This window comes from Phoca vitulina, unplaced genomic scaffold (assembly GCF_004348235.1).
Source record: "Phoca vitulina isolate PV1807 unplaced genomic scaffold, GSC_HSeal_1.0 scaffold20, whole genome shotgun sequence".
In the NCBI taxonomy this organism is placed as follows: Eukaryota; Metazoa; Chordata; class Mammalia; order Carnivora; family Phocidae; genus Phoca; species Phoca vitulina.
In genome coordinates, this window is record NW_022589723.1 from 11098682 (window position 1) to 11115367 (window position 16686).

At 51.2% G+C, this 16686-nt stretch overlaps 1 protein-coding gene across 4 annotated transcripts in view; it reads left to right on the forward strand.

The window, feature by feature from the left end:
- The window catches only part of STARD9 (StAR related lipid transfer domain containing 9), a 127865-nt gene that overhangs the window by 92641 nt on the left and 18538 nt on the right, over positions 1-16686 (forward strand). For 2 of the 4 annotated variants that reach the window (XM_032418061.1, XM_032418062.1), the window contains exons 21-23: positions 3846-4033; positions 4499-4964; positions 6432-16664. In XM_032418061.1, the coding sequence (XP_032273952.1) occupies positions 3846-4033; positions 4499-4964; positions 6432-16664 (10887 nt within the window). Of the gene's footprint in view, positions 1-3845; positions 4034-4498; positions 4965-5002; positions 5220-6431; positions 16665-16686 lie in introns of those variants that run through there. The other 2 variants (XM_032418064.1, XM_032418063.1) reach the window with 2 other exon arrangements.

Consider the following 16686-nt stretch of genomic DNA (forward strand, 5'->3'; position numbering starts at 1 on the left):
ATTGGACGTAGGAGCAGAAGTGCTGTGATGCAGGGAGCATGAACAGCAGGCAAGTCCTCACGTGCGGGCTGCTAAGGACCATAGGATGAGGCAGAGTCTAAGGCAGGATGGCCCCAGTGTTGCATGACGGAGGACTCTATGGAGTGACAGGGAAGGTGGGAGAGGTGACACAACTGGAGTGTATCAAGGCCAAGGCGGATTAAGGAGCAGCTGGAGCGTTTGTTTTGTCAGAGTGCAGTCATGAAAGGAGGCCTTGTCTTAGGTCCGGTTTCTGCTGGGAAGATGCACTGGAGCTCTGTCTTTTCCAGAGTTCACAGGTGTGCAGAGAAGAGAGCCCTGCAGCTTAATGAGCTGTGATATTGAAAAGTCACGTTGGAGTTGGATAAAGCTGCATCACGTCCTGAATTTCTGAAGTAAAAGCTGTGTGGCTTTAGGCAAGTTACTGAGTCTCCGAGTCTGTTGGCTCAGCCTAAGTAAGGATACTACCATCTGTCTCCAAGAGATCCATGTGATAGGGGTTGAAAGAGCAAGTACATGTGGAGTGCTTTGCCCGCTACCTGACGCTGCCAGCCCCGCTACTGGGGGCCCTTGTTCAGAGCTGCCCAGGTACACAGCCTCCCTTTCATTTTTGTGCCTCCCACCTTGTCCCAGCTGACCCATCCACCCTAGAGAACATGGGTCTTCTGCCTTTTTAAGGTCTTCTCAGCTCTCTAGCGCATGGGTATTGATGTGACCTTTCAGCAACACCAAGAATGCATCCTTTCATTTGGAGAGGACAGAGAGGGATTGGAGAATCAAGGCCTCTCCCACTCACTGCCTCCAGTCTTTAGCACCAGCTCCAGGAGCCTGTGGGCTGGGCTGGTCCTATGCAGCTCCCGTAGCTAGCATCTGTGTGCCAGGCCCTGGTGGAAGTGGGGTGGAGTGGGGCTCAAGCCTGTGGTTGGGCAGAGGGACCAGGGAGAGAACCCGTGAGAGAGGAGAAAACTGCCTGTTGTCAGCTGGGCTCCCAGACTGGGTTTGTGGCTGTGTCTCCATGAGAGTCTCATCTGTTCTGGTGGGGTTGGCTCTAAAGCCTCTCCTTGTCCTAGAATTTTCTTCCCTCGTGTTTCTCTCTGGAGGAGCACTCATGGGGAGCCTGCAAAGCTGGAGCTAACTGCAGAGCCAGAGGAGATTGGCCAGTCTGCATCTTTTTACCCTTTGCAGCAGTGATCTAGACCAGAGAGGAGTTTGTCCTCGAAAACTGTTGCATTTCCCCTTTGGAATTTTGGGGGCTTAACCTTAAGTGCTCAGAGCCTGGGAGACCCTGTAGCTGCTGCCACTGCCGCCTTAGTGAGTACACACTGCTGCATTCTGCTGCAGAAGCTGTCAGGCCTCGAAGCAGCTGGGAGGCCTGGGGGAGAGGGTTGGGGAGGGCGTGAGGGAGTCCTGGCAAGCAGGCGACCAGGCAGCAGCGGGGAGATGCTGGAGCCACCCACGATGAAGGGCAGTCATCTAACAGGGGTCCTTGGCTGGCAGGTAACTGAAGACTTGCAAGTAGTAGTCTACCCAGATATGTAACATAATGTTGGTATTTTTTTTTTCCACCTGCTTTCTGGGTGGAAAACACATTTGACTGATGTGCTTAGCAGAGGAGCCATTTTTCAGTCTGCTGGCATGTGGCATCTCAGGTGAATGTGCTGTGTCTCTAGTGATCATCCCAGACAGCTTCCCCTTGCAGGTCTTGTTGGTGCTGTGAAGGAAGCTGCATTGGGTCCGCAGAAGCTGACTGGCTCGCTGCTGGGGGAAGGGTAGAGGGAGTTGTCTACTCTGGAGAAGCAAATTGTGAATCTGAGGATTGGGAGACAGGGAGAGAAGGAAGTTGTGAATACTCTCTGGGAATTAAGAATAAAGATGCCCTTCCTGCTCTTTGCATCTGATGGTCTGGACTTTAGCTGGGTTTGTCTAAGACCTTCTGATGGTCATGTTTGTAATTCAGCCATGTCTGTAGTCAGACAAAATTTGGAGCAGTAATGCAGGCATGATACATATAAATACATGTATAAAATGTTTCCCATTAATGGCCTTTTCTATCTGTTCGGTGTAACTGGTTTTCTATTCTAACTGCTGTCCCTAGTCTTTTGCCTTACATGTGACAAAGGGTGCTTTTCCTTTTTTCTGTACATTCCAGTGTGTGTATTTGGCCTTTTGCCCATAGCAGTCAGTGCCAGTTTTCCCCAGAGCATACTCAAGTATCTGGGCCTGTCCAAGTCCTCGGACCCATTGTAGATTGAGTCACCTCATAGCCTCCTTCCCAGGGAAGAAATTGCTATCGTGTCACCTCCTACCCACACTCCCCCCTCCCCATTCATCCTTCACTCTCCTCTGAAGCCTGCATTAAGAAATCACAATTTCTTCTAAGGCAGAGGCAGCAAACTTTCTGTAAAGAACCAGATAGTATTTTAGGATTTGTGGGCCGTACAGTCTCTGCTGCAGCTACTCAAGCAGCCTAGATAATACATAAGCAAATGAGTATTCCAATAACACTTTATTCACAAAAACAGGCAGTGGACCACATTCGGCCTATAGGCTATCGGTTATGGAGCTCTGCTTTGATATACCCTCTGTGATTTTATTCTGCTGTACAAAGTAGCAGATGTAAGCCAGGTGAACCCCCTAGAGTGCTACTGCTCAGACTATGTAGTGTAAGTCATTAAGTGGGCCTTGAAGAGGCATGGCATCCTGGGACTGGAATGAAGTCTAAGGGCTGGCTAAGGGAGGGCAGATTGGGGCTTTTTTATTAGCTTGCAGCAGATCCCAATCCCTCCCAGTCACTCCCTACTCCCACCACCTGGAATGGCCGTGCACTTGGCTCCTTTAGAAACCTGAATGACAGGGATGGAGAGACCTTGCTGTGAGGTCCTTGCATAGGAGGCCATGTGTGACCAAAGGAAAAGCCACACAGGTAGAAGCTGTCAGTGTTCAGAGGAAGGCTCTAACTCATCCATGGCCACACAAGAACCTGATGGCAGAATAAAGCATGACTGCAATCTAGAATTCTTTTTAAACTTAGTATTATGGAGAATTCCAAATACACAACCAGTCATCAAATCATGGCTAATCTTGTTTCATTTATATCCCCACTCCCTTTCCACTCTCCCCTGCTCTCCCCTGACTGGATCTAAATAAATCCCAGAGAGTTTCACCAGTAGGTACTTCAGCATATATTTCTGAAAGTTATGGTAGAGTCTAAAACTCTTGAACCCTATTCTTGGGCTCATTCACTGAGAACCGCCCTTGAGTGGAGACCAGCTCTCCTCTGGGTCTCCAGGCACACACACAGGTGTGGTGTGCATATAAGTTCTCTCTCCTCTAGATTGGCTGTCTCCTACTCCCAGGTCACAGAGGGTTTCTGTTTCACAAAATGGAGATGGAATCATAATCTCTGAACATGTAGGAGAGTTTCCATTCCCACAGTGTTTGTTGGAGCTTCTGTTCTACTCTGTTTCCAGCAGGTTTTAAGCAGACCTTTTTATTTTTTAAAGGACAAAGCTTCTTGATTTAGCTAAAATGTTTGTGTTTTTTAAAGCTGCTTTACTTTCCTGGTCATTTTCCTTAACCAGAATGAACCTGTGTTTCTGGTCAACTCACAGTCTAAGAATATGCTAGTCTAAGGACCATTTTCCCCTCCTGCACTGTGACATCATGAACTGCCTGTGACAGCATGCCTATGTGTGCTAAGTTGCCAGAAGTTCAAAGCCCACTCTGCCCTGTTGAATTCAGGGCTCTCAGAAAGGCTTAGACTGCCACTGGTTTGTCCTGAACTGGGTTTGCATTTCCCTTGGGTAACCCTGGCCCCTCTGTGATAGGAGAGTGCTGGAAGAGCAGAATGACGAGGACCACCAGCTGCTGAGGGCTGGAGAGGCGCCCCACAGGGCCCAGATTCAGCAGCAGCACTACGTGGGGGATTTGAGGCAGCGAATCCTAGCGGGACAGATTAGAGCCAAACAGGATCTGGAGTTGGACCAGGCGCACATCAGCTGGCAAATTAAAGACAGTAGGTGCCCACTGCTCACCGTGTCTGCTTCACCTTCTCATCTCTTCATTTTCATGCTTCCACATCCTTCCGTATTCTCTCCTTTGTTTTCTTTGTGATATGATGGAATCTTCGGTATTAGGTGTTCTCTCCCCTCTTTCAGAAACCAGAGGCTCTTATGAGGGGCTGGAAGCAAGAATAAGGAAGCTACCTTCCTTACTGCCCCTCAGAGTGATGGACCCCCTGCTCTCTCCTCACGTGCACATTTATCCATGCTTTGCTGCCTGCCCCAGCATGTGCTAAGGCCTGGGGGCTTCCTTCCCTAGCCCTGTGGTAAGGGGGCCCGGTAGCCCTCATCCACCACATCACCCCTCGCCAGCACTTGCCCTCCATTTATGTCCAGCCACAACCAGAGGTGTCTGAGTCTAGGCTGCACGGGCAGGGAGGGAGGTGCTGACTTTCTCTCAGGGAGTCTTTGGTTCCCAGACCAGCAGTGGCTGCTCGGAGAAGAGACCTGGCTGGCTGGCTTGCAGCAGCAGCAAGACCACGTGGTAGAGAAAGAACTCGAGGCCCGTGTGCCACCTGGTGCTTGGCTTCAGGCAGATCCTGAGACTCTGCTAAATCCACTGGTCCGAAGCCAGAAGAGGGAGGTGCGACTGCAGCTTGGGCGCAGGAACGTACTTCGGGCAGCACAGCGGGACATCTGGCGAAGAAAGGCTTCCTTCCAGCTAGAGAGAATCATCAGGAAGCAGGGGCTGCTGGAGGCCCAGAAGGGACTGGAGCAGCCCAAGGCGTTGTGCTGGCTCCAGGATGACTGCACCCAGAAGTCCCCATACCGGGTACCCGGCACTGATGCCGTGGCCCCAGGGCCTCAACATAGAAACAGACGGACAGGTTACAGTTCTTTGAGCCTCCGAAGGCTCTGCAGCCGGTACTTGCCCCAGCTGCACAGGTACAGCCAGCGGTGGTCACCTGGGATCATTGGCTGAGGTTTACTGCCTTGTTGCTCAGGTGGTGTTCTTTACTTCCCAGGGCCTCAGTTTCTCAGTCTGTGAAATGGAAAGATTTGCTTATTCCTCTCTTCTCCACCACTTTTTCCCTCTTTTGACTGCTCTTCTTTCTCTGTAGGTGAGATCTTCTAAGACTCAGGCTTTTACCTTCTCCCATTTTGAGTGGCAACTCTTGTTGCTTTGGTGATATCTTCCAAGTGAGAATCTCAGCCTCATTTTTCACCTGCTCTTTAGACCGTGGCTGTCTACGTACATCTCCTTGTGTTTGTCCTGCCACCGCCTCCATCTCATCTCTCCTCACACCAGACTCGGTTCCCACATGCTTCCTCCCTCTCCCTCCCACCTGTCCTGCCACCTCAAGTGAGCTTCCTGACCCTAAGCGAGTGGAACACTATCTTTCTGACTCCCAGGTCCAATTTGGGATCTTCCTTGTTTTTTTTTTCTCCTTCACTCCTTTCAGTCAAGGTGAGGATGGAGTAGGGGACTGTGTCAGCTTCTTTATATCCTCCACGCCTACCCCAGGGCCTTGCCCATAGTATGTATACAGTTCATGTCTGTTGGTTGTTTGCTCACCTCTCTGGTCTTCATAGTACTAGGCAGGCTTTTTTTTTAGACTTTTTATTAAAATTTTTCAAACATAAACTAAGTTGAGAGTATAGTATGCCTATCTCCCACATTCAGCAGTTACCAAGATTTACTATGCTTGCATTAATCTCCTTTCCGTCCTTTTTCTGATGAAGTATTTTTAAAGCAACTCCTAGACATCATGTTATTTCTAAAATACAAGGACTTTTCTTATAATCACATTGTCATTATTCACCTAACAAAATTAAGATCAGTTATTCAATATAATCTAAAACCTAGGCCATATCAGATTTCTCTAATTGCCTCAAAAATATCTATTTACAGTTGGTTGTTCAAATTAAGACCCAAGTAGGAATCACACACTGCATGTGGTTATGTCTTTTAAGTTCCTTTTAATAATACTTTCTGTTTCATTTTTATTTCTTCATATCATTGATTTGTTAAAAGTGGATCAGTTCTGTAGAAGATGCCACTTTATAGATTTGCCTGTTTGATTCCTTGCAGTGTCATTTAGATTCCTCATACTGCCTATTAATGGAAGTGTTCCCTAAAGGCATGATTAGATTCAGATTCAGTTCAGTCTTTTTATAAGATAAAGAAATTGAGCAGCAGAGTGTCCCTGGGCTTCTCTGAAGCCAAGACTAGTCCACAGTTGCCTTTTGTCCCTGTAGAGCTTTTCTCTGACCCCAAAGGCTAGAGGGGACAGTGACATTGGCCTAGTTGTTAACCTCTTTCCGAGCAAATAAGTGGGACTTTATATTCCCTCTGTGAGCAGGAAATAAGGGCCTTTTACTTTTCTAAAATGGCTTTCCTTTTCTCCACAGTATTTTCCTGAATCGGGATCCCTCCCCCATGTTACCTCCTATGCCTGACCCTACTGACCAAATATCAGAGAAGATTCCATCAGAAGAGTATTTGCCCCAGGCTGCTTCTTACCCTCCAAGGACAGGACACTTCAGTAAGAATGCCCTCTATTCCTCAGGCAAGGGGTATCTCTGCACTGCCAAGGGGGCCTTGGCAAGGAAAGGAGCCTTAGCCTCAGGCACCTGCCTCGCTGTGAGTTCTGAGTTTGCCAGCGTCCAGGAAATGGAAAGAGTGGGTAAGCAGCCCTGTTGGATGGCGTCCCAGAGCTTAGCATCTCTGGATCATTCAGCTAACAAGCTAAAGCTAAGGGATGAGCGAGATGCACTCACCCCCTCCACCTGTACCAGGAGGGGTAGGGGACTATCAGACCCTGACCACACACGAGCAGAGTGGCGAAAAGAAGGGAACCTTGGGACCCACAGGCCTGCTAAGGGAGACGGTTGCAGTGCCTCACATCCCTGTGGACCCAAACAGGCATCTGGGCATGGAAAGGCAGCCAAGACTTTCTGGATGGAATCCAAACCATCTCCTCCAAGCAGGGCATCAAAAAGGCAGCAGAGGGTTCTGGTCAAGGACATTGCCAAAAAGTCCTCTTGTTTGCCTCATGGCAGCCCTTTGAGGGGGCAACACAGTGTGGGAGACCCAGACTCCACATCCTCACTTACAGATTTCAGCCCAAGAGTGGACCATGTAAGAGATAAAGATGGTGACTTATCTGATGCAGATAGCAGTTACTCAGTGGATTCTCTCTCCTGTGTCTATGCCAAAGCCCTAATGGAACCACTGAAGCCAGAGGACCCCCAGGGGAAGGAACAGGATCTCCCAGAGCCAGAGAACTCTGAAAGTGACGACGGCCAGATATCTGAGGACTCGCTGGCTGAGAAGGGGTATGAAAGCCCACCAGACAGCCCAAGGAGTAGTTATCTTCCCAAAGGCCATGGCCACCGCAGGGCCAGAGCTAGAGCCTCTGTGAGGGGCTTCACCACATCCTCAAACAGTGGACTATTCACCCAAACTCACAGGAGCTTTTCTCTGGATAGCCTGATTGATGCCAAGGAGGAACTGAGGGAAGATCAGCAAGAAGAGCCTTTCTTCAGTTCAGCTGATGAGATGCCCACAGAGACTTTCTGGCACCTACAGACCTCCAGTCTGCCCACAGCCGACCAGGAGGCAATGTACAGGCTTGGTCCCATCAACCACGGAACAGGAACCAGGCTGGATGCCATCCTGCCAATGAGCAGTTCATTTTACCTTGGTCCCCCACCCCAGCCCCGCTGTGAGCAACCTGAGTCAGAGGTAGAAGCAAGCTCCTCTGAACAGGCAAACACACTCCAAGGCCTGCAACTTTCAAGAGGGAGCCCTCTGTTGTCCATGGATTCCTGGTTTTCCTGTGACTCTAAGATCAATTCCAGCAGCACCTCAGGAATAATGGGTTCTTTATGTCCAAGTCCAGATGTCCAGGAATCTCAGCCCCGTGGTTGGGAGAGGCCTGGACACTGGCAAAATAGGGAAGAACTAAAGCCATCAGGGGCAGAAACACTCCTGCCCTATAGCTCCAAACTATCTGGAGATGGTGCTGAGCTGCCCTGCTGCGTAAGCGGTGTGTACACAATCCCTGCTTCTGATACATCCAGGCTGTCTCTCTGGGGGTCTTACAGGCTTCTTCAGCCACGAGTTGCTGGCATCTTTCGGGCCAGAGGTATCCCTGACACAGCCCAGGAGGCCAACTCTGAAGTATCCAACAACTCCAGTGTGTCAAGTGTTTTGGCTGCCTCTGCTGCCTCATTCACTCATGTAGGCAGTGCCCATGAGAGGGACTGGGCTGCCCTTCAGCAGAAGTACCTTCTTGAACTGTCCCATCCTGTGTTGGAGGCTGTAAGAGAACCCAGGCCAGCTTTCTCCTCCCTCGAAGAAGACACTGCCTCCTTGACCCAAGCTTCTGGCAAAGAAACAGATACTCTATTGCCAGTTGGTTCTGGGGTATCTAGCAGTCTGGATTTCAGCAATTTTCCTATCCATTTATCCAAAATTAGGCATTTGAAAGCAGAGAAAGAACAGGACAGTTTGAGTGCTGAGTTAGAAGGTACTTCAGATTTCTTTACAACTAGAGAGAAAGAGGTGAGTCATAGTGGAACTTACTCAGCAGATGTAGAATCATTGACTTCTGGAACTACAAATGCACCAGTTTTTGCAGCCGAGAACAAGGTAGCAAATTCCATGACTGAAGCATGTGAAGTCAAGCAGAACAGCTTGGAAGAGTCTTCTCAGAGTAGTGGGAAACCTCGACTGATGGCTTCCTCTGATGAATGTTTTTTGCAGAAGAGCCCTTGTCACGGTCATGTCACCATAGCCACTAAAAAGAACCACTGGCCCGAGGGCTGGGCTCCTCTCAGGACAAATAGTGCAAGCCAGGAGGGGCAGTTCAGTCCCAGTGGCTACCCACCCCTGCAGGAAGAGAAGGTAGACTATCAGGAGAGCTCCAGGGAAGTGGTTGGAAGGCACCCAAGTGTTTCGTTTGTGTTTCCATCTGGTCCAAAGCGGTACCCCCACTCTGCCGCCTGGAATCCATTCCCGACTTCCTTGGAGCCACCTCCCTTGGAGACATTCTATGTGACCAAAAGCCGGGATGCCCTGACAGAAACTGCCTTAGAGATCCCAGCTTGCAGAGAATCAAGAGTGCCTTCCCCACCCCCCAGAGAAGCCTGGGGCTTTGGTCATGACCATCAGGTTCTCCAAAATATTTATTTGAAGAATAATTTGCCAGTGCTGTTACAAAACCAGAATTCCAAGATTGCCTCATCTCAGCAGGTCACAGCAACGAGGCCATTTGATCTGAACACCAAGGAAGTTAGCAGAGAAAGAGGGAAGTGCCCTGGAAATATTGAAGAAGAAAGCCGTAATTCAGTTTATTTTTTTGTTGCTCAGAACAGACATTTTCTTTCATCTACTAGCACAAAAGTATGTGAATTTGAAAATCAAGTTGGAATTTTAAATAAACACAGTCTTTCAGCGCTTAAGGAGGGAGAAAAGGCCACTGTACAGTCCTATTGCAATGTTTGCTCAAGGCATTCTGGGTCTAGGAAGCCTCTCATTTGTGAGTCTGAGGCCGATGAGGAAGAAGAGCAAGATCACAATGTAATCCTAAGACAGACTCAGGCCTTTGATATGAACAGACAGTTTCCTTCTGGGCCCAGGTCTGATTTCATCTATGAAACCATCAATTTAGCCCTTGACAAGGACATGCTGGGGGAAACTGCTATTTCTTTGCAGTCCAGATCAGTACATCGTAGAGTAAGTGGCTCAAAGATGATGGCCCCAGATGAGAGTCCAGCCCACAAGGGTAAGAGGAAGAATGAATTTGGTCTTCTTGGGAAAGTTCTTCATTCCAAAGGCAGCTCAAAAGAGTTTAAGCTTCCACAGGCAGAGTCTGCATATGAAAGATTCCAGTCAGTTACATGCTCTCAGGAAAAAAACCTGAGTGAATGTAAGGGCCCTGGAAGGTCACAAGAAATGGTAAGCCCCAAAGAAGAACCTTCTAGAAAGAAACAGAATAAAAGAATCAACAGTGCTGAGGAAATGGCCAGGCTAATTAGGAGTGTAATACAGCTCGAAAATGGCATCTTGGAAATTGAATCCAAGCAGAATAAGCAGCTAAATGCTTCCCACACACTGGGAGTCAGTAAGGAGTTTATATTCCAGGACTTGAGGGACCAGGAGATGGCTGACCATGTCCTGAGGCCAGGCAGCTTTGGAAACCACCTGTCTTTGAAAGATCAGCCATCTTCTCCAAAACAGACAGATGGTGTTACCTTTAGGTATAGCGAAGCTGGAGAAATGGAGGTTAACAGTAGCATTGGGAAAAGTCCCCAGGTCCAGAAAATCACCTTGTACCCCTTCAAGTCAAGGGAATGTGTACAAGACATTAAGTTTGCAAAAGAACACACTCACCCAGCTGTATTAGACAGACCCTCCTGGGACACGTGTGATGATGTAGGGACATGTACAGCTTGTAGAGAGTTTGCAGACACTTGTGCTGATCCAAGAACCAAGGCATCGGCTAGTGCTCTGCCATTGCAGCGGAGCGCCAAGATGTCTTCTGAGAAGGAGGGCGAGGCGGGGAATGCATCCCCAAGCCCCAGAGGGCAGCCCTGTGGCTTGGGAAGTCTTGAGGAACTGGAAACTGTGAAAAGTTTTTGGGAAAGCCAAGTTGTCAAATGCGTAAATAGTTCTAAGCAAGAGGAGCCCAAAGTTCAAGGCAGAGTTGAGGAAATGGCTGTGCAAAGAGGAGGGAGCCTACAGGTGGAAAACACAGTGGCCTCATCAACTCAGAAACTTCCTAGCCCAAGCCAGCATTGTATGGGCACATCTTCCAGCCAGGAGATTGACCCATTGCTGAGCCAGCCAGACTCCTCTGCGGTTCTTCATGGAGACCCGAGTAATACCTTGTCCTTGAATTGTCCAAGGCTGCCAAGAGACTATCTTCATGCACGTGATACTGTAGGCATCTCTTCAGTTGACTATGTGCTGGATCCCACAATGTTGAGAATGCCTAACAGTCCCTTGGTAACTGGAGCAGGGAGTCAGAATCAGAGTGGAGAGCCCCAAAGCCACAGTCCTCAGGGAGATGTTAGAGGGGACTCCTCCTTGGCACACTCTGCTTGGTGTGGGTCTGTGATATCCACGGCCGTGGGATCTCATGGTCAATCCCACGTATCAGAGGGCATTCCCGTGGGGGCAGAGGGCCACAGATCAGCAAGTACCCAAGACCAAGGAGGGGACCTCAGAAGCATCTCAATGGGCTTGAGTCCCAGAGAGGGTTTTGCTTCTGAAGCTGAGGCAGCTGTACAAAGAGGAACAGAAAGAACCAGTTCCCTGAACAGGGTCTCTAGCCCACTTGAAAAGAAGGCCTGCTGCCTCTTAGAAGAGGGTAATAATCAAGGCCGGCAGGCGAGGCAGAAGGCAGAGAAGGAGGCCGAGGACCTTGGTTCTCCTAGTGGTACTTTCTCAGCACCTGTGTCCCTGCCAAGGGTGCCTCACCTAGAGCGCTGTGCTCATATGTCCACGGGCCTGGCTGTGTTGGAGGAGATCAGACAAGCAAAGGCCCAGGGACAGCAGCTTCATGACTTGGAGGCTGGAGGTAAAATTCTTCCTTACTATGAGACTTTATTAGGACCTGAATGTTCTTCAGGGGCCCCGGGTAGGTCTCAGTGTCCACGAAGGGACCAGTTAGTATCAGACAGGATGAGGAATGAGGCTGAAGCGCAAGGATTTCAGGTGGCATCTTTCTCTGCTGAATCAGGACATCTGTTGACTAATGAGAGGAAAGTTCCTCAGGCCACACCCCTCCCTTTCAGCTTTCAACATCCGCACAACACGGAGGCTAAAACAGGGCCACAGCATCCCTCACAGACTTCCTCCCATGTAGCCCCAACTCTAGGCAAAAGCCATTGTGCTGGAGAACTGAGACATTTTCTGGGAGCTGGTGAACAGTTTGTATGTCACTCTTGTTCTGAAATCATAGAGAAAAAGAAAAAAGCAACCAGAACACCTTACTCTTCTGATCCTGTGGGCTCAGGCAGTTTTCCTTCAACAGCTGTAGGAGACAGGAGGGAAATACCAGAGAAAGTAGTGGCTCCCTTATCTTCTTGGGCCCCTAATGATGACCCTGGTGTGATTCCACGTCAGGGAAGCCAGTTAGGTCTGTGGGACACTGCAGAGGCCATGTGCCCTGGTGGTCAGGAGCGCAGCCCAGCGCATCAAGAACCTAGAATTCTAGATACCACTTGTAGAGGAGGTTCAGGTAGTTTCTTAGTGGCTGCACAGGGAGGAAAAACAACCTATTTTGAAAGTCAGCTTTTGACCTGTGACGTTCAGAATTCTGTCAGCCTCTCAGCGAGTACCCAAGACTACTCCCAATGCCTTGAGGCTTCCACTGGCTTAGAAGAAGGGAGGGCAAGTCCCAAACAGGGTACCATCCTGCCTAGAGCCCTGAGAAGCGTTGAACCGGAAGCTCCCTTGCAGCAGTGTATGAAGTGGAAGGAGACTGTTGGCTGTGGGCTGGCAGAAGCCTGCAGTGCTGGCAGCACACATCCCGGGCTGACTCCGTTGCCAGATCAAAGACCTAGCCCAGGTCCTGGGGGAGTTCAGGAGGAGGCCCAGTGCAGATGCCCACAGCAGACTTCCTTTTGTGTTGTCTTCTTAGGGAACATTGAAAGCAGCAGGACTCTTAGTCCATCTGGGGGGCAGGAAGACAGCAGAACAACTCCTTGCCGACATCTGTGCAATCCTCAACCCACTGCTTCTCTTGCCTGTTTCTCCCCACCCTCCACTTTGCCGTGTTATAGGGATGGTGACCTGGGAAAGGGGAGTTCCAAGGCTGCCCCCCACACTCTCCAGCCACCCTGCATAGTGCCTTCCAGAGCCTTTGGAATGGATGAGAGAGGAGAGAGCTATTCTGGGGAACTTGAAGTGCTCTTGGCACCTGGCCTTGAGCCCAAGGGCATTCACGGAGAATTTGGGCCAACAGACAGCAGCACTCAGGAGCCTTCTGCTTCTGCTGCTGTCCTATCTCTGGCTCAAGGGGGCACATCCCCTTCTGCCTCTCATGTGGGGACAAATTCGCTGAGCCACTCAGTGGCTAACGGAAACTCAAGGTCAGTAGAGGATCCTGAGAAAAAGATTGCTGAGAAGAAAGCCAGCACAGAGCTTGAGGCTGCCCTTTCCTCTGTAGGCTTGTGCTCTGAGCCACTGAGGATGTTTCAGGACAGCTCTGGAGGTGGCCAGAATGCACAAGAGTCTCAAACCAAGCCAGAACCACCTTTAACAACTGAGAGACCACACACCCTGGATTTAGGTGAAGGGTCTGTTGAGAATGAGCTTCTGGGGGAACCACAGCATGGATATTTAGGAAATGCAATCCAATGCCTTCCAGAAAAGCCACAACTTTCCACTAAGTCCAGAGGTCACAGTGGCTTGGATCCCCAAGCCAAGTTTGTAGCAAAGTTAAAACACATCTCCAGGCACCAAGCTGACAGTCCCTGGGAGGAGGAAGAGCAGCAGAAAGACCAGGCTTCGGGTGGTGGTAAAGAACCTGCCCAGGGCAGGAATTCTCAACCTTCCCAGGAAGGTGGTTTGGACAGCTGTCAGATTAGAGATGCAGGCAGAGAGGAGGCACATGCAGCTGAGCCCTCTGTATCTAAGATGTTCTCATCAGGCTTCAAAGACTCAGCTACCATGCCTTTGGGGCAAAGTGGAGCCCCACAGCCCACACCCCTGAGCCCTGGCCTGCCCGCCTCTGGCAGGGAGCAGCTGGCTCCCCACAACGGGTGCTCACTTCCTGTGATTGCAGTCGTCTCTGGCCCCAAACACTCTAGGTCCTCCCTTAAACCACAGTTCTCTGTGGTCAGCTCTTCCCGGTCTCTTCAGGAGCTGAACATGAGTGTGGAGCCTCCTTCCCCCACAGATGAAGATACACAGGAGCCTAACATATTGTGGTTTCCACATCCCAGGGACTGTTTCTCAGGTAATTCAGCAGTGAGAACATCTCTGAAAGCTGAGGGCTGTGGTCAGAAAGCCTCATCTAACTTGGACAATAGCACTGCTGATCACTGGCCCCCGAAACCTGCCACTCCTCCTTACCCAAGGTCATCAGCTCTCTCTTGCATGCCAACCCCTGATTTCATGACCAGCTGGACGTCTAGTACCCGGGAAGAGGCCTGGCAGGAAAGTCCAGAGAGACTGGTTGGCCAGGCCAGGCCAGAAAAGTGGCACTCCAAAGCAGACAAAGGAATGTTACACTTTGACTCCAGTGACATCAATCCCTACATCCTATCCTCCAGTCCAGAGGGGCCTGTGCAGATCGGCTGGAAGCAGTATGTGTTTGGCAGTGCAGTGGATGTCTCCTCTGGCCAGACACCCCAGGGCCTGATACCGCCAAACATGGCCCGTTGTTCAAGCATGGACAATGGCCTAGAATGCCAGAACTCTCCACTCTACTCCCACCTCAGCACCTGTGCCAATGCCCGGGACCTCTCGAGCCCACACAGCATTGGACATGCCCGGGGTTCACGTGAAGCCTGGAAAGTATGGGGTTCCTCATGTGCCTTGGGGAACCTCCACATCCTGAACAGCCCTGAAGGAGCAAGCCCCAGTAAGGGTCCTGACAAGAGAGCCCAGTTCCTGGGCACCCCTGATGAAGCAGGCTGGCTGAGGAGTGAGCCCCTCTTGGCTGAAGGAAGTGCTGCAGATCCAGTAGATGAGATTATGCTGCTGTATCCGTCAGAGGCGGGTCGTCCTGTGGGACAGTCCGGGATGGACACCTCGGAGCAGGGCACACAGACCCTGGGGTGTAGTCTCTGCTGGAGCTCTACCGACATCTCTGCTCAGCCAGAAACCAGTGCAGTGCCAGTCTCCGGTCTGGTCTCCTGGACCAGCATGCATAATCTGTCTCTCCACCTCTCACAACTGCTGCACAGCACCTCAGAGCTGTTGGGGAGTCTCTCACAGCCAAGTGTGGCTGAAAAGGAACAGAACATCAAGAGGGAGACCCCAGATGAGGTGACCCAGGCCCTTATGATAGACGGCTGCACTCAGACCACCATGGACAAGTGTATCCAAACTGACCTGGCCTTACCACCTCTGCACTTTCAGGCCCCAGAGGCCAACCCTCAGGAGGTCAATGTGGTCCTTGAAGTGCTGAGCTCAGATATTCCCACCATGTCTCAAGAGCAGAGATATGTCATGGGGACACTTCAGAAGATAGAGGCAGAGGAAACAGCATGGAAAATGGCAGAGCCTTCAGAACTTCAGGAAGAAAGTACCCACTGCAGGCCCCCGAGCCTTCCAGCACCCCCATCCCACTTGAGGTTTCAGAAAGCTCACTTTGGGCAGAACCTCCCTTCTGTGAGCCCTCAGGCTTCTCCTGATGCCTCCCTACCTCCCAGCTCCCAGCCAGAGGAACCCTCTGGCCTGGCTGTTGGTAGCCCGAGCCTCAGTGGCTCCCAATCCCCAGAGCCCTGCCCCAGTGCTGCAGAGTCCGTCAGGGATCCTAAGGTTGAGACGGAGCTGGGCACCATGGGTATGTTGTTGGTGGACAGGGCCTCCTCCCCAATCCTCACGCTTAGTGCCAGCACCCAGGGGTTGGGGTTCCCTGCAGACTCTCTGTCTGTCACAGCCCCCTCAGCTTGTCCTCTTGAAGGCCACCAGGAGCTTGTCTCCAGCCCAGACCTTCTCCTTGACACCTCCAGGCCTCCAGTGGATAATCATTCTCAAACCACTGAGGAGTCAGGTGGCTCCCAGAGAGTGGGGGCTCCATGTGGGGAAGGCAAGCATCCCTTAGAAAGGAGTGATGGCAGGTCATTCCTTGAGGTAAGCTCCCCAGGCAGCCCACCACAGAGCCCAAAACTCCAAGTCTGTTTGTTAGAGCAGCCGCCTCCGCAGCTTCAGCCCAGGACCACCACCTTGGTCCAAAGCGGACTGGCACCACCCTCACTGAGGAGCAGGGGCCAGAGGCTGGCTGATGGCTTTGTGCCGGAGGACCTGGCTTCCTTGGAGTGCGGCCCAGTGAGGAGTAGGGGGCCAAGTCAATGGCAGAGCAAGACAGAAAATGGTGGTGAGAGTTCAGCATCTCCGGTGGAGCCACAGTCCACTCTGGACTTCTCGCCTTCAAGGGGAGGCCTCCAGCCCCTCAGCCCCTGCCCTGCCTCTGAGTTGACTGATAGAGCAGGGCCCCAGGGTTCCACTTTGGGCCCGACCAAGGCCTGCCAGTCTGAGGTGCTGCTGCGCTCCAGTTCCCAGGTGTGCATGGCCCCTGAGCCCCAGCATCACAGCCTGAGGGACTTCCCAATGCATAACAAATTTACTCATTGGCATGGGGTTCAGGATGGCTCTCCTGGGGGGCTAGGTGTGATGGAGTCACTGGGGACCAGATGTGATCTGAGCTCTGGAGAGCAGGGACAGAAGCCCCTACAACCTCCTGACGACCAGAGCCAGGATACTCAGTGGTCCCAGAGGGAGCCGATCCCCCTGCAAGTTGGGGCCCAGAACCTCTCACTCAGCATGGAACTCACAGAAGCGAAACTGCACCACGGCTTTGGGGAGGCAGACGCCCTGCTGCAGGTGCTGCAGAATGGGACAGGGGAGGCATTCGCTGCTGAAGAGCCTGTGCGGTCTGCCTGGGAGGAGCTCTATGCCCGGTAAGGGCCCCCAGCCTGGCGG